This window comes from Phocoena phocoena, chromosome 11 (assembly GCF_963924675.1).
Source record: "Phocoena phocoena chromosome 11, mPhoPho1.1, whole genome shotgun sequence".
NCBI classification, from domain to species: Eukaryota; Metazoa; Chordata; class Mammalia; order Artiodactyla; family Phocoenidae; genus Phocoena; species Phocoena phocoena.
In genome coordinates, this window is record NC_089229.1 from 65,625,255 (window position 1) to 65,652,528 (window position 27,274).

At 38.0% G+C, this 27,274-nt stretch overlaps 1 protein-coding gene across 1 annotated transcript in view; it reads left to right on the forward strand.

Annotated features, from left to right (window-relative positions):
* Nucleotides 1–12,050: 12,050 nt before the first annotated feature.
* Nucleotides 12,051–27,274, forward strand: part of SLC38A4 (solute carrier family 38 member 4) — a 28,303-nt gene continuing 13,079 nt past the window's right edge. The window contains exons 1-10 of the mRNA XM_065887757.1: nt 12,051–12,169; nt 16,551–16,641; nt 17,149–17,264; nt 20,271–20,344; nt 20,808–20,900; nt 25,276–25,357; nt 25,444–25,526; nt 25,627–25,685; nt 26,570–26,845; nt 26,978–27,057. Of these exons, the coding sequence (XP_065743829.1) occupies nt 12,051–12,169; nt 16,551–16,641; nt 17,149–17,264; nt 20,271–20,344; nt 20,808–20,900; nt 25,276–25,357; nt 25,444–25,526; nt 25,627–25,685; nt 26,570–26,845; nt 26,978–27,057 (1,073 nt within the window). The remainder of the gene's footprint in view (nt 12,170–16,550; nt 16,642–17,148; nt 17,265–20,270; nt 20,345–20,807; nt 20,901–25,275; nt 25,358–25,443; nt 25,527–25,626; nt 25,686–26,569; nt 26,846–26,977; nt 27,058–27,274) is intronic.

The following is a 27,274-nucleotide window of genomic DNA, read 5'->3' on the forward strand; positions in this document are numbered from 1 at the left end:
CTTCTTGTCCCTGTCTCTAGCTCCACCCTATCATCCCATCTTATTCCCTTCCCTGCTGATTCTATGATTTTCTTCAGAAGCTTTCAAGAGATCCTGATCACAAAAATCTGAGTCCCAAGATTTAGCGCCTTCTACAGCCTGGACTCTTCCATTCTATTCCGTTTTGCTCTGAAAAGTCTCTGCTGCAGCCAGACTACTTTTCACCGTTGCCAGAATATGCTTTTATCATGTCTACAATTTGCGTCCAGGATGCCTCTCCCTTTCCTCTCTACCCGTTGCAATCTCACCTGGACTTTAGGGCACTCTTCTAGGTCCTTAGGCTCCCTGAAGTCGTCTTGGATGGCCTCAGCCCCTGGGGACTTTTCATCTTCTGGAATCCTATGGCGTATGGTGCAATTCTGCTAATATTAATCATGTTATAATTTGGGAAGCCCGGTATCCCTTTAAGTGGACATATTTTACCGCCTGCAGACTACCCCCCTACCCTGACCAAGTTTCATATACCTGTTCTTGGTGGCACTTATATGAATTCCTTATGTGAAGGACTTGCTTCATTATTCACTACCCATATATTTTTCATTTTATTCATTTTTTAAAATTCTGTACATATTCTGGTCCATTACCTCTTTGCACAGTGATGCTTGAACCAAATCAGAACCTAACAGAATATGTAGCATTTGCGTTTTTAAAAAATCAAAAGAGAATAATCTATTACCAAATATATATGTGAAATCACATTATGATATGATTTTAAGAAATGTTCAGGACATGAAACTATAATGTTTAAGTCTGTTAAGGAAAGTTACTGTGAGTTTTGTCAAGGCCAGACCATACATTTCTTCATTAATTTTTGCATGTCTAAACATGCCAAATATCTAGGGGAAAAATCGTTAAATAACAAAAACGTTCCTAAGTCATTTTAATTCAGCCAACTTTTGTCAAATTAGCTTTTGTATGTGTGTATTTGATTTTTGAGTCAATGTTAGGAAAGTTCTGTGATAAGAATTTTGTAATTAGAGTAGGTTCTAAAGAAATATGAAAAGACCCTTCATAGAAGTCTCTTATGTGTACTTTTGATTTTAATCCAACACGCTAATTTGCTATAGTTATTTAGTGAACTTGAAGATCAGAATTATATAGAAGCCAAAGCTTAAAATTTTAAGAGAAGTAAAGCTGTGGGTGTTTATACATTTATCTCCACCCTATTTTATATGAAGATATAATATGAAATGGATTTCCACTATTAAATGGACTTTTACTAGAATACAAGTGTTTCATTTTCTAACAATTAGTGCAGGTTTTTCCTTTCTTAATTTTATACTCATCTGGTAACTTTGCAAACAGAAGGAAATCTTAAGTTGGAGAGATTATAATTAAATGATGGAAGTAATTTGAAAAGGAATAGTCTTTAAATTTGTCTGAAATTAAAATTAGTGTATTTATTATCATTTTTCCCCTAGACCATAATAATTTTTATCTGATAAGGCACAAAACTACAAGGTAGCTCTGAAAAATAAAGAAGCAGCTAACTAAAAGACAACTGAATGTAAACATACCATGATAAAGTTAATAGACAAAATGGGCACATTTAAAATGGAAAAGAGGAATGGATAACTGGACGTTTTGTTTAATGTTTAATGTCTTGCATCAACTTAAGAATTTCCTACTCAAAGAACAATGTTTAGTCGGGTTTTTTTTTTAGAAATAGGGAATTGACACAACTGTTGCAATCTAGCATTCCCTCTGATTGGTTATCGGATAGTTTATCCACGTTATAAATATTAAAAAGGCAAAGAACCCTTAATTCTGGATTGATTTTTAAATTTGTTTTTCTCACCTCACTTTCAGAAATAAGTCTGCTTTATACATTTTCATAACAGAATGAATTATTTGCCAACATATTTGAACTCTTCCTCTAATACGTGGAAAGCCAAGCAGATTTTTTTGAAAGGGAGAAAATGTCTGTTTAGAAATTCTTTAAAAACTCCAAATAGTGTTTTGCTTACTCAGCACACTGCCTTTGAAATGGTAGCAGAGGCTGACAGGGCTTATGATTTCCAACCTCACGGCACCTTGAGTAACTTGGTGCTGTTGGGAGTGTCTGTTATTCTATAACATTTCCTCTGAATAAAATCGACAATTCAAAAGCAAATAACTCTTTTGCTATTCAATGAATATTTTCTATGCATTCTGATTACAATATTCATCAAGCAGTCTGACTCCGTTATTCTGGTATTATTTTACTTTAACTTAAGTTCATAAACCTGTGGAAAAATTAACATTTTGAGATTTATCAGTCAACCAACCGATAGAATCTTGATACAGAATGACACGAATCAAGAAAAAACTTTCAGTAAGTGAGTAGTTTGTTGCATAAAAGCCCAAAATCTAAAAGCAAATAGAAATTGGTGTAACTGATGTTTAATCCAAATGTACAACAGTAAACTGATTTAGCTTCTCTTTTTTTTAAGAGCTGACGCAAGTTGGACAGAGGGAGGTGTTGGGGTGAGAGGTGGTGGTGGTGATTGGCTTGTCTAGTTCACTCCCACTGGTCTTTAAATCATTGTCTAGATCCCCAAAGGTTCACATAAGTCACCTCTGCAACAGGGGTCTGCCATTCCAAACAATTCCGGAAAGATTGCACAGGACTGGATAAATAATTAAGGTAAAGCTGTTTTTACATGAACATTTGCAGTGTTAAAATAATGCTTCCTTTCTTCTTTTTATGGTATTGATTATTTATTACAAATTAAAATGTTTGAAAATACTACTTGGGTAACTTTTTTTTTCTCTTTAAAAAAAGCTCAATTCAATATAATGTCAGACATTGAAATTATTTACCCAGATCCTGATTGCAATTTTCTTTTGCAGATAAGTTTAGGTGGATAATAGAAAAGGGAAACATTGCAAAACCAGCAGGTAACAAGGGTTTAGTTATTTACATTTCCTGGTTAATCACTCTGAGGAACCAACTTAATTTGTCTTAGGAGGAAGTCTAATGTTTGAGAAGTGCATTCTCAGTGTTATAACATTAAAGGTTTTCTTTATCTTGAAAACAAAAACGTAGTCTAATCAAAGAAGGAACATCACATCACTGCAGCAGATGTGAAAGGCTAAATGTTTGGGCTGCATCACTGTCAAATGCAAAACAGAAGTTGTGTCTTACCTTGTCTTCTTATGTAACCATTTTAGTGAAGGAGTATTTTTGCAGCAAACTTACTAGAAGAAACTGAGAGATTGAGTAGAATATAAGCAAAGCTTTGGATTTGGAAGGACTGGAATCATTAAAAATTTGAGCTCTATTCCTCAAATTTATTAATCAGATGGGGAGAATTCTTAATGGATTTAAGTACCCTTGTATTTTGAGCTTCTTATAGAATGTATGGTGATTATTTTAATTAAGTGCACAGGTGATAACAAAACTGAGTGTTTTATAACTCAGTGAAAAATATTTGAAATTATATATATCATATTCATGGGCAACTTGTTGGATGAAAGAATTTTTATTTTTGATGAACTAAAGAAATTTAGGTATGTTTCCTGTAAAAGATGGCCATTTATTTTACAGACCAAGATCTTCTATTTGTTGCGATTTATATTTAGATAATGTTTTGCGATTTTCTGGAAATTCTTTATATTTATACTCCTAGGAAGTATATCAGTAACTTTTAAGTACCGAGAAATGTAGTTTTGAGAGCTAAACTGTTGAGTTTTCTTTAACCATGTTATACAGTGTGCTTTATGGGTTATTGAAGCTATTATTTTTAATACATGAGTTACTTTAAAGAAAGTAAAAAAATTTATTTTCAGAAGAAAAAAACTAACTCTGGGGGTGGTCCAGTATCTATTATATAGAATGTAGACATTTTGGAACTTAGTGTATGCATAATTTATGACAGATTATTAAATATCATGTATTAACATGGATAGAACAGACAGTTCACTATGTTAATTTCATATCTGTTACATATTGCTGTTCATTTCTGGAAACAAACTATTGTTTGGGAAAATAGGAACTAAAATTTATGCAGGAATTTCAGATATTTCTTAACATTTAAGATGACTAGAGAATCTATGTCTTTTTCTCAGAGCAGAGCTGGAAAATTTGTAAGCAAAATAATGTATTCAGATTTTATGAATAGTCCTTTATATCTCATCAAAGGGCTGCTTTAATTCTTATATTAACAAGCATGTAATATTCTTAGCAAAGGGACAAGACCTCAGCATAAGGTTATTTCTTTTAACTTTTCTAGTTCTCCCTTGATATTGTTTCTAAGCTATGTCTAAGTAGAGGAAGGGAATGAAAAATTCTAAACTATTATCACCAGCAATAGGAAGTAGTCAAGTGAATATGGTTCTGCTATTATTGGCAGTTTATTTCCTAAGACGTACATCAGACTGAATGACAGTGAAAGCTCTTATGGAAGCTAATTTCTGTGAGAAATCATGCCGTAGGCTAATAAGCCATCTGAATATCAATGTGTGACTAGAATGGCATTGTTGGGGAAATTGTTTAAGAGAATTTCACATAAAGGTAATTAGGTTTATTTCATTGTCAAACCTATGTTCATTTATCTAAGATATATTTTGGATGTGGATTTAAATCAGTTCCTCGGATGCAAGATAATTTGGCTTTTAGAAGCTGCAGGACAAGCTACTTCCTGCGCACTCAACCAAAGTGTAAACTCTGTCACCTAAACCTAGATTTCAGAGTAGATTCATCAGAACTGGGCTGGCGTGAAAGACAAAACAAATAGCGATAGTGGGAAATGCTAGCTCCTTTTTCACTTTCACTTATCGGGTAAAATAAATGCTCATAAATAATGCTACAAAGAAATGTTATGCATAATGTTTAATAACTAGAAATTGGATACAAGGAATCAGCTGTTTAGGACATCTGGCTGGCTTAATAAATATGATGAAACAAAGTCTTCCAAATGGTGATAGTGTGCCAAATGCCTTTGTTTCAAGTTTTGATTTTGCACCTTCATGAATGAGTGAAGTAAGATGGTAAGGCAGAAGACCACTGCACCGGAATATCCAGTCTGTTTCTGCAAAATCTCCTTTGCAGAGAAACTTAACATCATTAGCTAGAAAGGCTAGACTACCAAAAGTTCTGTCAAACCAAATGTGATTTCTCTTTTAGAAGAATTTTGAACATTCTTTGTCTAACAAAGCTGTTCTTTCTCTTGGGAACCAGAAGGGAACATTTCTATTTCACTTTGAAATATTAACCTAGAAAGCTATAACAAGAATGTGTACTTGTATTTATAAAGGAGATCATAAAAAGTTGCCTTGGTCTTAGGAGAATGTATCACCAGGCACTGTGCTAGATGATGGGAATATGTATATGTAGTCTACAAACCTGGCCTTGTATCCACCTTCATGAAATTTTTTACCTATCGGAGGAGACAGTTATTTATCAAATAACCATACAACTAAAAATGTAAGTGTTTTATATATGGTGAAAATAGTATGAGATTAGGTCTCAATTTTTTTATTTGTGAAGGAGTACCTACCTTGCTTACAATGTTTGTGAGAGTTTGAGAATTGTAAGGTCCTCTAACTGCCTATGGTAAATCATATGCGTGTGTGGATATTCATATTAAATACTATACACATTTGCATGCAGATGTAGGCAGTAATTAAATTCTGATGATTGGGAGAGGAAAGAGGGATTTAAATTTATTGAGGGCTTACTACAAACCACACTTTGCCATGCATATCATTTAAACCCTCACACTGCTTTATTCTCATTTTGCATACGGGATGACTTTCGTCAGAAGTTAGTTAATTTGGTCAGGACTTACAACCAGTTCTATTTATCACCAAAGCCAGATTTTCTGTTCCTGTCTGGGCTTTAGTTCTCTGTAGTAGAGACAACAGCACAGAGGTGGTGTAGCATAGAGTATGCTCAACCCCTCTGGACGTTCATTACCTCATCTGTAAAATGGGAATAAGAACAAAAATAGTACCTACCTCAGTAGGATGCTGTGAGAATTCAATGAGTTGATAGATGTGAAGCTCTTGTAATAATGTCTGGCATGTAGTAAGTACCATAAGAGTGTTTGACATGTTCTCTTTTGTTTTTAACCCTGGGATTAGCATTGCTTAATGTGAATGAAATTAATGAGGTTCCTCTGAATAAGTACAGTGTGAAATAGACTTCAGCTGAAGTCCCCAGGACTGCTGACATGTATACTCCTGTAATCCCCCAGAGGGATTGACTGAGCAAATCATGGCATGCAGGAGGGGGAGATCATTCCAGGCACAGCGACCTGAATGTGCAAATGGCCTGAGGTGGTAGAGAACTTGGGAAGTCCCTGAAATGGAAAAGGAGGCCAGAGTAGCTAGTACAGTGAAGTGGGGAGAGTGTGGAAGGAATGAAGCCAGAAGTGGAAGGACCATGTGGAACCTTGTGGGCATGCTGAGAATCTTAGACTTTATCCTAAGAGTAAAGTGAAGACAATAAAAGGTTTTATGCAAATGAATGACATGACCTAAGTTTTGTTTTTAAAAGATCACTCTGGATGTTGTGTGGAAGATGAATGAGGAGGGAGAAAGTAGGCAAGAAAGGACTCAAGGCACCAATTACAATTGTTGCAATTGACAACGTAAGAAATGATGGTCGCTTGGACAAGACTGATGGTGTAAGGAAGGGAAAGAAGTAGCCTAATTTGAGAAATAATTTGTTTGTAAAATCAACTAGACTTTGGAAAAGGCTGGATGTAAGGGATAAAAAAAAATTATAATAAAAGACTGATATTTCTGATTTGAGGAGCTGGATAAATGGTGACAACATTCTTTGGAGAGGAAATATTGGAAGAAGGGGAACGATCGCAAGTTAGATTTTTAGACACATTGAATTTAAACTACCTTTGAGATATGCAAGTGTATATCTGGACACTTGGAACTGGAGATCACAGTAGAGGCCTGGGCCAAAGCTGTGACTTGAGGAATCCTTGGTTTATGAAGCTTTGAGAGTAGATTAAAATAGGGGGCTTATGACCTACCACTGAGGGATTCAAAGAATGAAACTTCAAACAAAATGGTACTTTTTAAATGAACAAAAGTTCTGTAAAATAATAGCAGTGTCAATAACAAATGGAAGTTTTAAGAATTCCTAGAAGCCAGGAAGCAGATAGGGCTGGAAAACCTGTGAAAGAGAAAAGGAACCGGGGTAAACCAGGTAAATGGGCTTTCTCCAGAAGGACCCAGTAGCGGTTCCAAGTTGAGTCAATATATACAAAGAGGAGGCGTGAATCACCAACAACCATTGATCAGGTGTTCACCAAGGAGCCTTGGTTTGGACTCTTGGTCTGTTTGGGCTGCCTCTTTTGCCCAAAGGATAAGGATAATCTAGTCTGAAAGAGAGCCTGAGAATGGACTCTATAATAAATACCAGGGCCTCCACAGCAGGCAAAAAGAGATAACAAGCAGGAATGGAAGCTCCGTCAAAAGGGGAAAATACATCACTGTGTTTTTCTTCCAGAGGCACCTCGCCTACAGTGCCAGCTGTGTCTGTGAGTAGGGTCCTGCTGGTGCTCTGCACACAGACCGGGTGCATAGACCCCACTTACCCAGGACCCACAAGGGAGCAACCCATCAGTGTAATGAGCCTGCAAGATTTCAGAGAAACCCCAAGGACTAGCTTTCTAAGCTAACCAATATATTCTTCATTCACAAATATGAACAGACAACCTAGGATCGCTAAGAGTTTAAGAAAAACCAGGCATATGGAAGAGAAGGGCCAAGATTAACAAAGAGAATAACTCCAGAAAAAAAGACATAATTTAGGGGACAAAAAGAGCTTTTGGAAACTTCTAATCAATAGCCTTAGAAAGGGTTGAGTAAATACTGCAACTGTAAAACAAACAAAAAAAGATGTTATGAAAAGAGAGGAAGAGACTGAACAGATTCTCAGAAATTAAAAACATGAGTGTGAAAAATAATTAGTGGGCAGGTTGAAAAGTAAAATGGGTACAGATTAAAAGTAAACAATGTTTTTCTACTCTACTCTTAATACTTTCTTCTGATACCCAAAGTATGGGTTTTTCTCACACTGGCAAATTCTCCCACACCAGCTGGGAGTCCTACAGTTCAGTCAGTTCTGACACTATTTCCTGGAATCAACATCAGATCCCACAGGTTAAGAGCTCAGTCCCACAAGATTGCCTCCACTTCAGATGCAATGGCAAGTCCAGACCTCCCGTACTTCTGGCCAGCCGGCTATAAATCAGATTTAATAATTTTCTAGAATTGCTCACAGAACTCAGGAAAACAGTTTACTTACTAGATTACTGGTTTATTATAAAAGGATATAATTCAGGAACTGCCAGATGGCAGAGATGCATAGGACAAAGTATGAAGGGAGGGATCTCAGAGCTTTCATGCCCTTGCCTGGTGGGCCACCCTCCTAGCACCTCCATATGATAACCAATCCAGAAGCTCTCCAAACCCCTTTAGTTAGGATTTTTTTATAGAGGCTTCATTAACTAGGCATGACTGATTAACTCACTGGCCATTAGTGAGTCCCCACCCACTCTCCTCTCCCAGGAGGTTGGAAGTGGGGCTGACAGCTCCAACTGTCTAATCACTTGGTTGGTTCCCCTGGCAACCAGCTCCCTCATCCTTAGGGGCTTTACAAAAGTCACTTCATTAAGGTACACTCAGGTGTGGTTGAAAGGGTCTTGTTATGAATAACAACAAAAAAAAAAACTCCTTTATCACTCCAGAGCTATTTCAGGAACTGGGGACAAAACCCAAATATTAATTTATTGTATTACATTTGGAGCTCTGTGCCAGGAATGAGGATGAAGATCAAATGGATATTTATTATTATATCACAATGTCACACAACTGAAGATCAAATTTGTTATTTTGGACATTGAGGAACTATCCCTGAACACTGAGTAATAAAGAGATGGGAAATAAAGAGAAAATCTTGGCAATAGAGATCAAGTGGTCCAATACATGACTAATACAAGTTTTAGAGGGAGGAAACAGATTTAAAATAGTAGAACATTTTCATGGTCAGAAGAAAGACACAAGTCTTTTCAATGAATGGTCTCTCCACGTGCGGTGTATGATGAAGTTTTAAAACTACTCACATCTAGTTACATCCTGGAGAAATTTCAGATTGTGATAAGGATCCTAAAACCCTCCAAAAGAAAAAAAGTCAAAGGAAGGAGAATCTCACTCATCAGTGGAAGCTAGAAGTCAAGAGGAAAATATCTTCCACATTATGAAGGAAAATGATTTTGAATCTAGAATTCAAACAATCAAAAAAGTTTGAGGGCAAAATAAAGACATTTTCCAACATGACACAACTCAGAAATTCTGTTTACAAACATGGACCTATTGTGTGAAAAAAAGTTATTCAAGGCAGTATTTCAGCACAATGCAAAATGAATTGAAGAACGGAGATGGCATGGCATTCAAGAAACATTGGCAGCTGAACAAGACCCAGAGGATGGAGGAGGAAGCCGTTCAGAAAGTAAAAGAGCATGGATAATTTGCATTCAAAGTTTTAGTAATATAGGATTATATTTCCCTTACTATGTAGTCAAATATACTGTAGGTTCTTTGGGCATACTATTTACACAATCATAATGTTGTAAATACTGATTATTCATTTTCAGTGTTCAGAAACATCCTTTAGATAAATTATGATTTGTTTTACAGAATAGGATGAAATTATTATGCATCTTAACATTGTAGAAGTATTTCATGAACTGAAACAATTAGGAGGGTGGGGGAAGGAATTAGGAGTATAGAAAGAAGTATGCTAATTTCCTTATCCTTCCTAAGTGTCAGTCTAGAGTTGATAAACCAAGTCAGAGAGGTTTTAGTGAATAATTTAAATTTAGAATGACTAACTTTAAATGAAGAACTAAAAACAGTAACTGTCGTTAGTGATTGCTACTGGGAAGTGAAACTGATACTGTGTGGTGCTGAGAGAAGCCTTTGTACTCAGTACAAGTTTCTCTTTTTTTTTTTTTTTTTTTTTGCGGTACGCGGGCCTCTCACTGTCGTGGCCTCTCCCGTTGTGGAGCACAGGCTCCGGACGCGCAGGCTCAGTGGCCATGGCTCACGGGCCCAGCCGCTCCACGGCATGTGGGATCTTCCCAGACCAGGGCACGAACCCGTGTCCCCTGCATCAGCAGGCGTACTCTCAACCACTGTGCCACCAGGGAAGCCCTCTCTTTTTTAAACTGTATGTGTGTCTTACTTCTATTCTCTCTAGTGCTTTTAACATTTCTCTCTTCATCTTTGATGTTATACACTTACACTACCTCATATTAATGAATATATTCATTTTTCTTCCTCTTGCTTGAAGTACCGTGTGTTTTTTTAAATCCTGAGAACTACTATCTTTCTTTAGCTCCCAACAATTCTTTGCCATTATGTCCTTTTGGTCTTTCCCTAGTCTCATAATTTTCTCATATTAGAATAACTATTAGGGTATGTTTAACCTTCTTTTTCTCATTTTTCTTCCCCCTGTCTCTTAACTTCTTTATATTTTTCTTTCTTTCTTTGTGATATAATCAGAGTGATTTCCACTGATCTATCTTCCAGTTTCATTACTCTCCCTTCAGCTGAGTTTTTTATATGACTATACATTTTATTTTCAGAATTCTTTTTTTGGCTGTTTCTCAAACTAACCTGATTTTTTTTTTTACCATGTTCTTAATCTGTGGATGTTATTTCTTATTTTGAATCTTTTATTACTTTTTATTATATTAATTTTAAAGTCCATTTTAAGTTACCTTGCAGTTTGTAGTCACTCGGGTATGAATCTTATTATTTCTTGTGCCTGCTGACACTCCTAATGAGTTTCTGTGTGTGATATGTAACTTTTGTGATTTGGGGTGTGAACTCATGTTGAGTGTGAGTTGTCTTTCACAGATGTGCTGCTGCAGCCCTGGATTGTGGAGGCCTTGTCATGTGGCTGTTTCATGTTTGTCAGGGGATTTGTGGATTCCATGAATTCTGGAGCAATTTTTATGTTAGTTTCTCTACTCAGGATTTCCTTACCAAATGGGTAGTGCATGTTTCAGAACCACACATTCCAAGAGTAATAGTGTTTCTCCCAATATAACGCTTCAACAAGAATTTCAATAGTAAAAATTTCAGAACATTACCATTAATGGGTTCATAGCATCTTTTAACACAGTGCCAGTCCACTCCTTTTCACTTTACAGTTGAGGAAAATGAGGTCAAAAAGTTAAATAACTTGGGCTGAAATCCAACAAATTAAAGGCAGAGCAGAGCCTAAAAGCTGGACCCTTTTCTTGTTAAAGTGCATTTCAACTTTATATAAATGGTGACTGAGGCTGATTCAAAGACAAACCTGTACTTGCTTTGGTTACTATTCTTAACTTTGGCTTCATGATCCAAGGGCCTGGAAAGTGGTTCCCTGAGGCTGATCCTACCCTGTGTTGCATGTTATCAAGCATTTTGGCGTTGTTAATTCTTTCATGCTCAATTAACAAATTAAAGCAGTAATTTTCTGTGTTACTGCTGGTAGAGACACTGGTAGATTACGCCTTGGCAGATCTTCCTTTATCAACAGTTTACTATTGTCGCCCTTTTTAAGTCATGCAATCTGCTTACTAATAGCTAAAGCTTCTTAAAGACTGCTGCCATGTCTTAATATTTTTTTTTCTTCCTACAGTGACTAGCAAAGCACCTGCCACACATAGGCATTCTATAAATACCTGCTGATTTGGCAGTTTATTAAGAATTTTCCTTTTTCTCTTCCATTTTCTTTTTTTTTGTATTGGGTAATGGAAGCTCTGGGGACATGTTTATGTGAAGTTTTTAGGAGTTTACTTCCTTTCCATGTTTTTACAGAGAACATACACAAATAGGTGACTAGTGTTTATTTATCTAATTTAAAGTAAATTATAATGATTTATTTTGTGTTCTGTGTGCAGAACAGAGTGTTCTGAACATAACTCCAAGTAGAAGAGCCTCAAGCTGAAGGTACAGTATCTTGTTTACACTGAAGGAGCTTGTGCGTGGACAAGAAAGCGCTGACAGCTCAAATGGATCCCATGGAACTGAGCAATGTCAACATCGAACCTGATGATGAGAGCATCAGTGGAGAAAGTATTCAAGATAGCTACACCGGGATGGGAAATTTAGAAAAGGCGGCAATGAGCAGGTATGGGGTTAAAATAACCAGGTTCCATGGAAAAATAAGAGACATTTATGGACATGGAAAACAAGGTTTTTGTTGGGAAAAATAGGATTTATTACCTATTCGAGAGATAATAATGACTTTGCTGTTAGCACATCAACTCTCTGATCCTGAAGTACACATTATTATATTATTATTGTATGTTAATCCTTTGTGTGATTAATTTAGAATTGCAGTTACAGTGTTCTTGTCCCTATTAATAATATAGAATAATTTAAATGATATTAGCCTATCACTTCTGTTACCTTTTGGACTATTCTCTCAGGCTCCTCTTCCTCTGACTGCCCTGTAAGTGTTGCTACGTCTCCAGAGTTCTGCAGGGATTCTTCTCTGGCTAAAAGTGTCCTATGAGCAAGCTTATTCACAGCCATCAGGCTTCACCCACTGAACATATGCCATATCTTCCGCCTGTTCCTCTTCTATTTCAACTCACAGATGTGTTTACTACATATCTCTACTGGATGACTCATGTGTCTGAATTGTCTCATTGATAAAGTCAAACTTGTGATGTCTAATATTGAACTACTGCCATTCCCTTCAAACTCTGTCCCTCCTCAAGCAAACCCATCTTGGTGAAAGTCATCACTATCATTTAGGAACTCAATCAAAGGATGTTTGGTGTCAACTTTGACTCATCCTTTCCCCGAAACTGCACATCCAATGTTCAACTATATCTGGTTGGGTCTACCTCATTAATATTTCAAATCTACCCACTTGTCTGTACCTATTCTATTGTCATCTTATTACAGGCCCTCATCATCTGTCACCTGTCTACTAGAACAGCCCTGATTTGTCTTCCTGTCTTATATTTTGCTCTCTTCCAACTAGCCCTGCACATCCCTTGCAAAAATTATCTTTTACAATTGCAAATTGACTTATGTCCTATCCCTGGGTAAACCCTTTCAGTGGTTCCCCATTAGCTATAGGAGAAAGATTGGACTATACATACATTGCTTGGCATATAAGGCCTTGCATGATCTGGCCCTCATCTAGCTCTCCTGTCCATCTCTTGCCCTGCTCCCTGTTTGTACCCTCTTTCCTAGCCTTGTGGAGCCACTCAGAGCTCCTGTTCCTTCATTAACTCTGCTCTGTGTGCCTGAAATGCCCTTTTTTTTTTTAGTATTACCCACTTACCTTACCCTTTTTCTCTATTGACTGCACTCATCCTTCAAGACTCAGCTCAATGTTAGTTCTCCTGTGAAGCCTTCCCCCAGTTAGAAGTGACCACCCCCTGCTTTGCGTAACCTCTCCCTGTCCAGATGTTCACGATGCCACTACAACATGTTAATGGTACTGCCTGGTACATAGTAGCTGCACAATTGTTATTTGATAAGTTTATTAATTTCTCACAAAATATTATATAACACAAATTATGCACGACTTAAGACATTCAGAAGTGAATATTTGACCAAATCTCAGTCTGAAGTAGAGAATATTATCCTCAAACCGAGACGTCTTATTGCATCCACAACATCCAGGAAGGGTGTCGGGAGGAAGCACTGCTCTTCCTCCAAGAAGCCAGCGCAGTAGTAACCGTTAGTGTTGTCAGACGAGAGAGACTCTGGAGATGTAAATATGATGCTTTCTAGTTAGGTGACCCTTGAGGAAGCACAATGTAGTAGAACCAGGGCTTTGGAATCTGCAGAGGAGTTACCTGATCTTGGTGAAGATGGTTATCTTCTTTGAGCTTCAGTGGAAAATGCAGAATGCCAAACCAACGCCTACTTTGCTGAAGATTAAGTGAGTGCCTTTGAGATAGGTGATACTCTGTAAACTTTTCTTTTTCCTCCTCCACTTCATCACCCTCAGGAAATTGATCAAATCTGAGGGCTCTTTTGTTTCTGAGAAGGATGCACACAGATATGAGCTCTGTGGAGGTGGCAGAGCTGAAGGGGACATGGTCCTAAGAACAGTCCTACAGGACATTTGGTCCTCTGAAAGCTGTCATGGAAAGAGCAAGAATGCTTTTGTTATTTTCAGATAATGTGTTCTGGAACACTTACAGTGACCTAGCTTTTAACTGCTGACTCAAGTGGGTCATCATTTTGCAATTGTATGATCACTTTAAAAAGATGGGTTTTGTTTATGTTTGGATAGATCTCTTAAATGTAAATTTAGAGGGAAGTTCAACATAATACATTTATTTGGAATCATTATACTTATGTTTTCAATATATGCTGGGCTTGGTATTAAATCATTGAAGACACTGGGGACATTTCTTGTATATTTTATACAATCTTGGCATGTTTTATGACTACAACTCATCTCATGCCAAAATAAGATCATGCAAATGCCTCAAAGGAGAAAGTCTATTTACTTTCACATTTAAACATTTAAAAATTACTCATGGACTAAAGGATTCTAACTTATTGATTAAGGTTAAAATAGAACATTGGACGTTCCAGAGTTTAAATCTAGATGACACTTTTGTTTTTATAATCGTTAGGTCCATTTGGGGCTCCAGTTCATTTTATGGTCTCCGTTTCCAACTATGAACATTGTGTACCAGTCTCCACATAGCAAGTATATTAACTACGGACATTAAAATAAAGCACAAAAGGGAGGGGGAGTGCAGAAGTGCAGAGATGGAAGAAGGCAACATCTGAGGGCATTATACGTCCTTCCAGAAATAGGAGGAACATGACAGGATATGTTCCTAACTTGTACACCATGAGGTTCAAGAAAATCCACTTCTTGAGTTTTAGAAAAGCACACAAAACTTTATGATTTTGTCTGCTCGTTCTATCTACACTTAATATTGTTCTCTATTCTCAAAAAGTAACCTTGTTATCCTTCTTTCTCATAAGGTATATTCAGAATTAGCTTCTATTATAAGAGATCATTTGTACAGATCTAAAATAATTATTTTCCCCGTTTATATTTCTAAGGGTTATTTTAATAAAATAGTCTCCAATCATTTTATTTTACTTTCTCATGCAAGAAATGCCCTAAAGTTGCGATCTATCTAATTATAAAGCACTTTTAAGAACTAAGCATACATATTTGAGCATTTCCTGTAACAAAAAGAAAGCCTGTGTGATATTTTGCAGTGTCAAAATGCAGTGGTGGGGCTGCCCTGGTGGGGCTTCCCTGGTGGCGCTTCCCTGGTGGCGCATCCCTGGTGGCGCAGTGGTTGAGAGTCCGCCTACCGATGCAGGGGACATGGGTTCGTGTCCCGGTCCGGGAAGATCCCATATGCCGCGGAGCGGCTGGGCCCGTGAGCCATGGCCACTGAGCCTGCGCATCCGGATCCTGTGCTCCGCGACGGGAGAGGCCACAACAGTGAGAGGCCCGCGTACCGCAAAAAAAAAAAAAAAAAAAAAATGCAACGGTGGCAGCTGAACCCATTAGTCAAGCCTTTCGGAAATGTGACTGGTACTAGATCCACACCCTCAAAACCTCTGGCACAGAGCTCCAGGAGCCGACCAGTACTGTCAGGGGATGTGCAGCTTCCAGCCTGTACCAAGTAGACCACAGTCACAATGTTCCATGGATAGTGACATCTTAAAGTCCTCCCAACTCTTCTACTAATTCATTGGATTTCTTTAATGTTTTTCTTAGTTTCATTCATTGTCTAACAATTCAAGTACATTTTCAGAGTAATTAAACTACACACACACGCAACCAAACACAGCACAGAGCTACCATCCAACTCCTTTCCAGCAAGGGATATGTGTATAAAAAGGTGGAACCAAAAAAGAGGAAAATACCAGCTACAGTGCCCTGCCCAGGGCTGCATGGCACTGTGGGAGACCCTAGACCTGGGATCTGGTGTGTCTGGACACACTACCTCACTCTTCTGAGCCATAGTCGCTGCATATTTAGAGCAGAGACATGGAAGTTTCTCTCACAGAGACATTTGAGCATCAAGTGAGATGGGATCACATTGCCAAGGCACTTAATAAATATTTACTGAATTAATAAGATCCTCTGATCATGGTGTATTAGCAGTTGAGAAAACTCAGTCACTACTCTGTTCCCTTTCTTTGGGAGGGCTCGAAATGGCAACAAAATTTGCTCTAATTATTCTCTCTCTCTCTCTCTTTTTTTTTTTTTTTTTGCATAGTCAATGTGTGAAAAAGAAATGTGGCTTATAAAAGATCCCAACTAAAAAAATATTTTCTTCCTTCATAACTTTCTCCCTCCCTCCCAAAGTATATTCATAAATGGGGCTCAGTCATTGGTCTGGAAGGAACAGTAGTATGTGGAGGAGAAGAGAAAAAAAAGTCTGTCTTGTTTTTCCTCTCCTAATTCAGTGACAGATCACCTGAAACATAAGTATAACTCAGAGCATTTACCAGATGTTTTTACTGTCTTCTTTTCCTGTGTGTGTGTGTGTGTTCAGTCAATTTACTAATGAAGATGCTGAAAGTCAGAAATTTCTGACAAATGGATTTTTGGGGAAAAAGAAGCTGACAGATTATGACGATGAACATGTAAGTGACTTTCTGCTCTCTGGCAGTAAACAGGACTTGAGGATGTCTGATCTACCTGGGTCTCTGTGCGAAAACAAAGTGACTGAAATTTTCCAAGCCTTGATCAGCACATTCTCTGTTTATTCAGGCCCTTACTGGAATCAGGGCTTGTTTTTCCTGTTCGCCATATGGCTGCATAAATCATTTATGAAATTTATTTGTTTTTTGGAGAAATCATTCTAACCCAAATGTAATCTGCAATCCTACATGCTTTCCCTTCTTTATGTTACTCAACTTGTATTTTTTATTTTTACTGAGACCCCTGCTTAAATCAAGTACTACATTCCACTGAAAATTATACACTTTTATTGAAGTTGAGTCATGACTTTTATTCACTGTGATTTTATCTTAATCTTCCCTATTGGATGGTAGTCTCCTCCAGTAAAGATAATATAGGATAAGAATAATCCAAAAAAAGCTTTGTCCTTTGGCAAATATTTGCTTATCATGCATCCCTTTGTCTTCAAGCATCCTGGAACCACCTCCTTTGGAATGTCTTCATTCAATCTGAGTAATGCCATCATGGGCAGTGGAATCCTGGGCCTGTCCTATGCCATGGCCAACACAGGGATCATCCTTTTTATGTAAGTGAATGGACACATCTACACTTGGTTCAAAGCCCATGCATACCTGGTGCCCTTTCAATTAATCTGAAGCTTGATCTTTGTGAATAGGAATAATCTGAGAAAATATTAACATATTCTCTTCCTTTTAAATAAAACAACAACGAAAAGTAATCAGAGCAGTCTAATCATCATACTTGTTCAACCAGCCATCCCTAACCAAATGGCAGAAAGTTTATGTGCCCAATCCCCCAAACTGCTGGAACAGCCCTACCAGTCCATAGAAACCACTTTACAAAGTAATTCGTTATAAAATAATTTGGTGTTTAATAATTTAAAAGATCTTTCCTGGCAGCAAATCTGACTTTATACACACTCTTAGGAAAAACATCCCTTCCCAAACCAGACCTACAGGGTCCTGCATGCCCTGGTCCCATCTCCTGTGCCCCTATATACAAGATATACTGGGCACAGTGACCTTCTCTCCATCCCATGAAGGTGCCATTCCCTCTCACCACAGGTCCTTTGCACGTGATCTTGGAAGCTTCTTTCCTTTCCTCTTCAGCTAGTTAACTCCTCATAACTCAGCTCAGTCTCACCTCAGTTATGCCTTCCCCCAATCTCCATGACTTGGACAAACCACCTCATTAGACACTCATCACAGTGTTAATATTTTAGTGTGGTCGTCTGATTCATTTCGTTAATGTCTCTCTCCCTTGCTAGACTATCATCTCCAAAGGGTTGAGCCCATGTCTGTTTTTACTCACTGCACGTCTGTATCCCCAAGACCTAGAAACAGTGCTTGGCGCAGAGATTTTTGCAGAGTGGCCAAAGTTCATACCTAAACCAATGCACTTTATCCAAACTTGGTCAAATGCTGCCTAGTGGTAGCAGCATCACATAGCCAACCTGGAGGATGGACACCACATTGTCTGTGACAGACAGCCACAGACATCTGTGCATTACGTACAGCCTGGTATTTTCAAAGACACAGTTGGTGGCAGTGAAATGCTTCACAAGAATAAAGTCTAATGTTAGTAAGGCATCAGTATGAATGCAGATCACAACCCCTAATGCAGTGCTGGAGTCTTAAATAACTGTCTAAGAATGCAACATTTATATTATAAATATATGCTATTTGTGTTCTGAATATCACTTATGATTAGGTAATCACACAGCTATTTGAGGGCTAAGGATCGGGCTGAACTATAAATATTTATATCATGTCAGTGCTTTGATTGAACTGTTAGGTGTCGTATTTTTTTAGCTGAATGGCTTTTGATATCAGCTTTACTTTTCTAAGCCATGTTTGAAATAAAGTAAGTTTTAAAAATTTTCTGACTCCTAATGGCTAGAGGTATATTCATATGCATAGTTGTACACTTTTATAATGTACACTATCTCTAAGACAAAAGACTGCCTTCTCCTTACTAATTACACATACCATTAAAATTAATTAGGGGGCTTCCCTGGTGGCGCAGTGGTTGAGAGTCCGCCTGCCGATGCAGGGGACACGGGTTCGTGCCCCGGTCTGGGAAGATCCCACATGCCGCGGAGCGGCTGGGCCCGTGAGCCATGGCTGCTGAGCCTGCGCGTCCGGAGCCTGTGCTCCGCAACGGAAGAGGCCACAGCAGTGAGAGGCCCGCGTACCGCAGAAAAAAAAAAAAAAAGAAAGAAAGAAACACTCCTCCCAATCCTAGAGTTCATTTTCATGGCAGGAGAATATTCCACTTTTAAAACTGAAAGCCTCATTTCAGGCCTGTAAACATTTAGCAGATTAATTTGGCCAGAACAATTACATAGCTAGATATCATGAGGTGTGTTTTGTGTATCCAAGTAGCCCAAACTGGATTCAGCAATCTCCCTCAATTCCCAGCAAGTGACACAGGATTTCATTGGTGTTACTTTTAGTATTTTCTGCCAAAGCAGAAAATGTATTTAAAATACAGGGTACGCTTGTTATTTTTCCGGGGAACAAAATTATATAATCTGAATTACATAATTCTTTAAAAACAGGTCAATTCATAATGTATATGGAAAAATGTATGAATAAGACATTGATTAGGCAGTTCTGGTGAACATGTTTTGTGAAAAAAAAAAAAACCAAAGAGTACAATAGAGCTAGAATAGCTGTAACATTTGTAACTCGGTCTAAATCTACATTTGTAACATTGACTTCCCAAGGAATTACCAAAGAATTAGATCAATTGAGGGGAGACTGGTATGCTCTCATCATATTAAACAAAGGATAAGGTTTTTTTTTAATTTCAGGTAAAGTTCAGTATTGTGCATTAATTTATTATATAGATGCTTCTATCTACACTCTTTATTTTTGCTGTCCAATTCTTGTTTTTTGGAGAAGCATTGATCACTGTATACATAAAGAAATCATATATGCCTGGTGACATGTGGAGGGTCCTGAACCAGAAATGATTTTTCTGAATACAGCAAAGGTTTTCCTGCACCCTAGACTTACCTTTCTCTGTTTTCTCTATTATACAGGCAATTGTCAGACCCTCTGGTTCACACATCTGATCACTGTCATCTAATATGCAGACTCAGTAGTAACAGAGCTCAGAATTTGCTTTGACTTCTGTATTTCTAGATTTTAGATTAATGTTTAGTCAGGTCATTGAATAGCCCTTCAATTATAAATGTTCATGGGAATATCCCGCAGATATGGTGTACATATACCCATATGCTGAGTAAGTATTTGCTAATTTTGCTATGCATCTGGCATCTAAGTTATAAACCAGATTCTACTACTGGGTAGAATGTAAGACTAAAAAAGGTGCGTTAGGAACTTCCAATAGTACATTTTGGCCCATAAAATAAAGCCAATTCCAGTTCTGGGACATTTAAGGGCATTGGTGGAGTTCTGAAAAGAATTTTTCAGCTTCCCCCAAGTCCACATACTCTTGGAAAGTTAATGATTGGAAAGACCAGTGTAATAATGTATTGTAACATCTAATATTACATCTTATTTTTTATAGAAACATTATTGTCTCCTCTCTATTCCCTTCGCAGAATCATGCTGCTTGCCGTGGCAATCCTATCTCTCTATTCAGTTCATCTTTTATTAAAGACTGCGAAGGAAGGAGGTATGCCACTCCCTAGACCTAAGACATGCTATTTTGATCTCATTAAAGGGTATTTCAGCCTTTAGCTCTATACCTATAGGATAGTGTTGGTCAATTTTACATTTCATTTTCTTCTAACCCCAATCACATGGTCTCTCCATGTTTTTAGTTATCTGGGCAAGTGAGACAAGTGAAAGTCAACCTGCTCAGGTTCAAGCCAAATAGAGAAAAAGACTTTTGGTGGATGATAGAAATAACAGTTCTGACTTGCTGCCTGGAGCCAAGATGAATGAAGGCATCGTTTCTTGTTTGGAGAACATTTACCATATTTTGTAATGGCTTTTGAGATTGCGTATTTGGGGTTTGTAATTTCTATATGGTGTTTATTTACATGTTTGAGGCTCCAGTGGAGAATTACATAGAAATATTTTAGTCACTAAAATGGTTTTTTTTTAAACAAGTTTCTTTTCATTTTTGATTATAGGATCTTTAATTTATGAAAAACTAGGTGAAAAGGCATTTGGATGGCCTGGGAAAATCGGAGCTTTTATTTCCATTACAATGCAGAACATTGGAGGTAAGAGGATCTGGCTTTCAACAAACCATTTAAACTTTCTAAAAAGATGTTCAAGAAATAAGAAAACTCAATGGTAATGAACAGGCCCTTTAAATACAGAAAAATAGCTGTTTTATCATTTTTAAATTTCAAAAGTAGAGTTTCCTAAATAGATTTGCTCTTTAATTGTTCCTTAATCCCTCTTTAATTGAAAATAGCAATATCTAAGAAATGAAATACTATATAAAAGCCTACCAAATAAATTCTAAAATTAAAATATAAAATAAAACCTTTCTTGATTTCAAATGGCTTTAATTATTCCTTTTAAAAGTTAAAGCATTGGGCTTCCCTGGTGGCGCAGTGGTTGAGAGTCCGCCTTCCAATTCAGGGGACACGGGTTCGTGCCCCGGTCCAGGAAGATCCCACATGCCGCGGAGTGGCTGGGCCCGTGAGCCATGGCCGCTGAGCCTGCGCGTCCGGAGCCTGTGCCCCGCAATGGGAGAGGCCACAACAGTGAGAGGCCCGCGTACTACAAAAAAAAAAAAAAGTTAAAGCATTAGTGCTTATATCTGTCATTGCCCAAACAGTTGATGTGTCACATGTATGATTGAGTTTGTTTCATAAAAGGGAAAATTTAGTATCTGAGGCACATAGCCAAATTTTGGGGTCCTTGAGACACAGCCTGCACAGAGCCAGCCCACTGTAGAGTATCCCTAGAAATTGTGCTAAGGTAAAAATCTGGCTAGGCATCAGAAGCATTATAAAGCACAGATTTCTTGGTTCTACAGATTCTTTTAATTCCTACTGAATGAGCCCTTCCAGAGGAGAGCCGAGAAGTACACTTTTTTACTAGTGTTCCAGGTGATATGTATGCCCACCAGCTTCACTGGTCCTATCGTGTCTTTGACCCTCAAAAGGCATCTTGACCCATATTTCAGATGTCCTACTGGCTAAGTCTCCTTGAACGACCTGGACTATATCACCACATAGTAGAACTTATTTCCTCACCTCCTACCCAGTCCCCAAACCTGTTATTCTATACTTCTGTTCTTTCATTTCAGTGAACAATACCAGCAGCATCCAGTTTCTTAAGCCAGCAATCTGGGTGTCAGCCTAAACTTTTCCCTCTCTCCCTAACCCTGACAATCCAATCAAATACCAGCTTTTATCCATTCTTTCTCTTATTTAGCCTTTGAATCTCTCCTCTCCTTCTAGTCTCACTATCACACTTCAGGTGATTACTAATTCTGTTCAGACTTTTGCAGTAGACATCTACCTGTTATTCCTGTATTTAGTTTCCCCTCTTCCATCTGTAATTCATCTTCCAAATTAACTCTCCCAAATTCAGATCTACTCTTGCTTCTCACATGCATAAACTTCTTCAGCATGCCCTCATGATTTTCAAGATAAAATTTGAACTCTTTAGTCTGACATATAAGGGTTTTCATCATCTTTCCTTTGCCTACCTTTCTGATACCTTTCCTACAAACCCCAATCTCTCTCTCTCTCTCTCTCTCTCTCTCTACCTATCTATCTATCTATCATCTGTTCCCTATGTGTCCTGTGTCATACTATAACAAACTATATTTAGTTCCCCTACTTTTACAATCCTCCAGACCTAACACATACACATTTTCTGGCTCTCCCTCTCTGTTTGCTCCATGATCCATCATTCTCTGGGCTATTAGGTACTAGCTCTTCTGGGCCCCCTTAGCCTTGTTTGTATTTATCTGGTATGTCACTGTTTTTTAAAAGACATTTTAAAATCCATGAGTAGAGAATAGACTTTTGGTGCCTGATAACACCTGAATTTGAGTTTGTTTCTGTCACTATCTATGACCTTGGGAAAATCACTTTACACCTCTGAGTCCAATTTTTCCACCTATGCAATTGAGAGTAATAGTTCATCCTCACAGTGTCATAATAATACAGGCTCAGTACATGGACCCTTCCTCTCCAGTTCTTGGATTCAATATCCATGTCACTGGAGCCCTCCTGGTTGTTTTTAAATGGCATTTTTATAATTATAAGACAAACATATGCTAATTGTGAAAAACAAAAACATTACATAAATATATAAATTACAAAGAAATGTTTATGTAAATCATCCTTAGAAAAACCCGTGCCAGGTTTTCCTCTATGACAAATTTAACAAATAGATTGTTACTGTTAAAACAGGATCATCTTCTAATTCTGATTTACCGCTTACTTTTTTTATTTAACAATATACCTTGAATGTTTTTGTATATTACTCTTTTTAATGGCTTTTGAGCTTTCCATTGTATAAATACACCATAATTGGTGTACTGAATCCCTTGATGAACAGTTTTGGATCGTTTCCAGGTTTTTTACTATTGTAAACAATGCTGCAATAAACTTATACAGAGATCTTGCAAGGAGGTCATTCTTCTTGATTAATAAAATCACTGGAATTAGCCAGCATTTCTAGAATGCAGCAATTTCTTTAGTAACCTTTATCCAACTATACCTGCTCCTGATAACGGATAGTTGGTAGGCAGATAAATAAAATCAGTCATATCTTAATGATTTGTATTTATGTCTTTCATATTTTTTGTATAGTAAGACTACAGCCCTGGGTAGAATTCGGCAGTAACACTGGAATTGTTTCATTCATTTTACTGGCATTGGGTCCCAAGCATATAAGTCCCCCATTCCCCACCAAGTAAACTGCTTTACATTTGGTTCAAATTCTCAGCCTTATCAAGATTTAAAATATCAAGCCTTTCATAGGATCTCTTCATAGGTGATCTAATATACTTGTTTGGACCACTGAACTAACTGGACATACACACGCTTAGCCCTGAGCCCAACGGGCTGAGTGGCAACAGCATTGTCTATTGTTCCAAGTATAGCTACTATTATGCTTCTAAACAATGGAATAAACTATAACATGGTCTCTCAGTCACGCCCCTCCCCCCACAGTGTGGCTTTCAGGGAGTGAGATGAAATTTCATACACCTTTCCTGAAAATCTCTCACTTTGGTTACTCTATGTGATTAGTGGTTATTGTGGCCTAAAAGAAATCACTTGTATTTCTGTATTTAGCAACTCCACATTTAGAACATTTAATTTTCTCAATCCCCTGAAAAATTAACACTGACCATTAGCAGAATAATGTTGACATTACCCAGACAGGTCTGGATCATTCTGAATTTTCGAAGACCAAACACATTAACAGTGGTGACATCACTGAGAGTCAGCAACTAATAGCTCTAAAATTGAATGGTACCTCGCTGAACCAGTTAATCAGAAATATCTCCTCTGTTTACCCTCTGTAAGATTTAGCTTTAGCCAAGGTCTTTGTAAAGATTAACCAAATCATGTTTACAGAAGACACATCAGGTATTGTAAAAATCATTTCATTTCACAATAGAGAAGACACACTGGCGTGAAATCAGGGATCTTATATTTTTGACGTGGTCTGTCATTTTCAAGCTGTGCGATCTTGGACACATCAGTTAAGCTCTCAAAATTTTTATATCCTCAGCTGTGGAATGAAGATGATAAGATGCACCTTGCTCTTCCATGTGGATTTTCAGCTGATCACATGCAGAACTAAACAATGTGGGGAACTGTTATCACCGTTATTACTTTCATTTGAGATTAAGGAAATATTTTTAAACTATTAATAGTTCGATCTGCAACTTAGATATCTGCTTCAAATGTCTGTTAGCAAAAATTCACCAGAAGGATGTAGCACACACTTAAACCTTGCAATGCGAAACTTGTCGGTTTTATTTTCAATTGAGTCTTTTGATCACGTGTGAAATAGCAAATTAGTATTATTCTTCACTGAGCGGTTGGACTTGAGAAAGGGATGTTGCATACATCCCTACAATTGTAGGCAAAATTGTATGTTATGAATATACGCATAACTATTTTTCCAAGGAGAGGGTTTATAGATTTTATAGATCAGGTATTCAGAAGAGTACATGATCACACATACATCACTTATCTAGACGTTCAAGAAATTTTGCCACTTTGTATGATTTCTTATTTGGACAAAGGATATAGAAAAAACTTCATTGACAAAGGTTAGAGAAGCTATCCTCTCTTGTACTTTTTTTTTTTATCAATCCAGTATGACTCCAGGAAAAAAAACTTTGAAACTGTAGCTTCTCTGAAAACCTCAGAGCTGGATTTAACACAGAATCAGCATTGATACTGTTAGCAAAGGTCCATAGGCAAGAGCCAAAGGGCCGAATGTCTATTCATGAGAAGAACTTGGAAACAGTACAGAATACATAGTGGGTGGCTTTTCTTTCACTTTGGGAATTACTGAGAAGGAGGGGTGTACCAAGGCCTGGACTTCTCACAACTTGCCTGTGACTTTGGTGCCGTGCCCACCACTAAGCTCTCACGTCTTCCATTTTAGCCATGTCAAGCTACCTCTTCATTATTAAATACGAACTACCTGAAGTAATCAGAACGTTCATGGGACTTGAAGAAAATACTGGGTATGTCTTCTGCTCTTTCTGTAACATCAAGAGACTCATTCTACTTGGTCTTTTCTGATCCTAATGTTCTGGTCTCTCTTTTCTAGAGAATGGTATGTCAATGGCAACTACCTCGTCATATTTGTGTCAGTTGGAATCATTCTTCCACTTTCTCTTCTTAAAAATTTAGGTAAAGTCATTTTCCATTTTTATTTTCATTTTGTATTCCAAGAGGCAAGCTGATTGTGGATGCCATATTCACCTTCCGGAATTTCTCTGCTAACCCCTAGGTTACCTTGGTTATACCAGTGGATTTTCTCTTACCTGCATGGTGTTTTTTGTCAGTGTGGTAAGTGATTTTTGACATGATCCTTGTAACTTGGTAGGGGTGTGATGCTTTCAGTGCCTGAATTGGTGTCCTCATTTTTGTTCAAGCACGTCATTAGCATGAAATATTCTTGCATCACAAGCAATTTCCTTGTTTTCTAATTTGGAATGAGGAAAGAACAGTCATGAGTTTCAAAATAGTTGAGTTAGAATGTCAAGACCATTGCTAATAGTATGTTCTAGGCATACTGAATGTATATTTGGACGAAAGGAACACTTCAAGCAGAAATGTGACAACAACCCAGTATTTAGACAGGTGGAGGAAAAATAAGTGAGGAGTCCCAGAAGATAAATGAGTAGGCTGTAGAATTAGCCATATTTACATGAATCAGCCATTTTCTCTTACTCATTCTACCCATGAAGAGAAGGTGACCACAGCGGAATTAAAGAAAGAAATCCTCTCCCCACCCCACTCCCTCTCCCCTCCAAAAGGGGGGATTTATGCTAATATCATGAATGCCAAAATGTATATAATATTTGCCCAAAGAGGCAAAGGAGGAGGGGGGAATTTCCTGATGATCCATATTTTCATTAGTTTGAAGACATGAAAGAGATGCAACGTAGCAAGAAAATGATCATCTTTCTCATGGAAGAGTATGCATGGAGTTTGGGATAGATTCACGCAAGATACTGTCTTGTTGACTCTAAGGGAGAGAGTTGCCAACCATAGTTCCAACTCCTTACATCAGACTGAGGCTAGAGGGAGTCTCTGTTGTCCATTAGTCTAAAAGGAATCCTCAGCAGAGTTCCCTCACCTCTACCCCATAAACCACCCACAGGGATTTTTGTTTCATTGTTTTCCTCAAAAGGCTGACTTGTTGTTGTTGTGTTAATGACCGGGTCTAGGTGATTTACAAGAAATTCCAAATACCCTGCCCTCTGCCTGTTCTGGATCACAATGTTGGGAATCTGACAGTCAACAATACAGCTCCAATGCATGTGATGATGTTACCCAACAACTCTGAGAGTGGTGGTGTGAACTTCATGATGGATTACACCCACCAGAATCCTGCAGAGCTAGATGAGAAACAGGCCAAGGGCTCTATTCACGGCAGTGGAGTAGAGTATGAAGCACACAGTGATGACAAGTGTCAGCCCAAATACTTTGTATTCAACTCCCGGGTAAGTGAGAGGTCTAGGCTTCCAAGAGCCTAGCAACGTGGCCTCTGAGTTTTTATCTCACTAGCTGAGATGGCCTGGGGGTAGCTCTCTGTGTTGAAATGCTAAACATGCGGTGTTGTCTTTGTTTTTCAGACGGCCTATGCAATTCCCATCCTAGCATTTGCTTTTGTATGCCACCCTGAGGTCCTTCCCATCTACAGTGAACTCAAAGAGTAAGGCAGCCATCATTTTAGCGTTCTAATTTGCTTTGAAAATGTGCTCTATTTTCAAAGGTGCTTTATACACAAGCATGGTTTACAGCTTTGCCTTCACAGGAGGTTTATGCTATAACCACTCATCAGTAATGTGCTTTTACCACAAAGGTGTGAATCAGCCCCCTCACTGCTTCCTTTTCTCCTGTTCCTTCATCCTAAGGAATCAGGGGAGGGG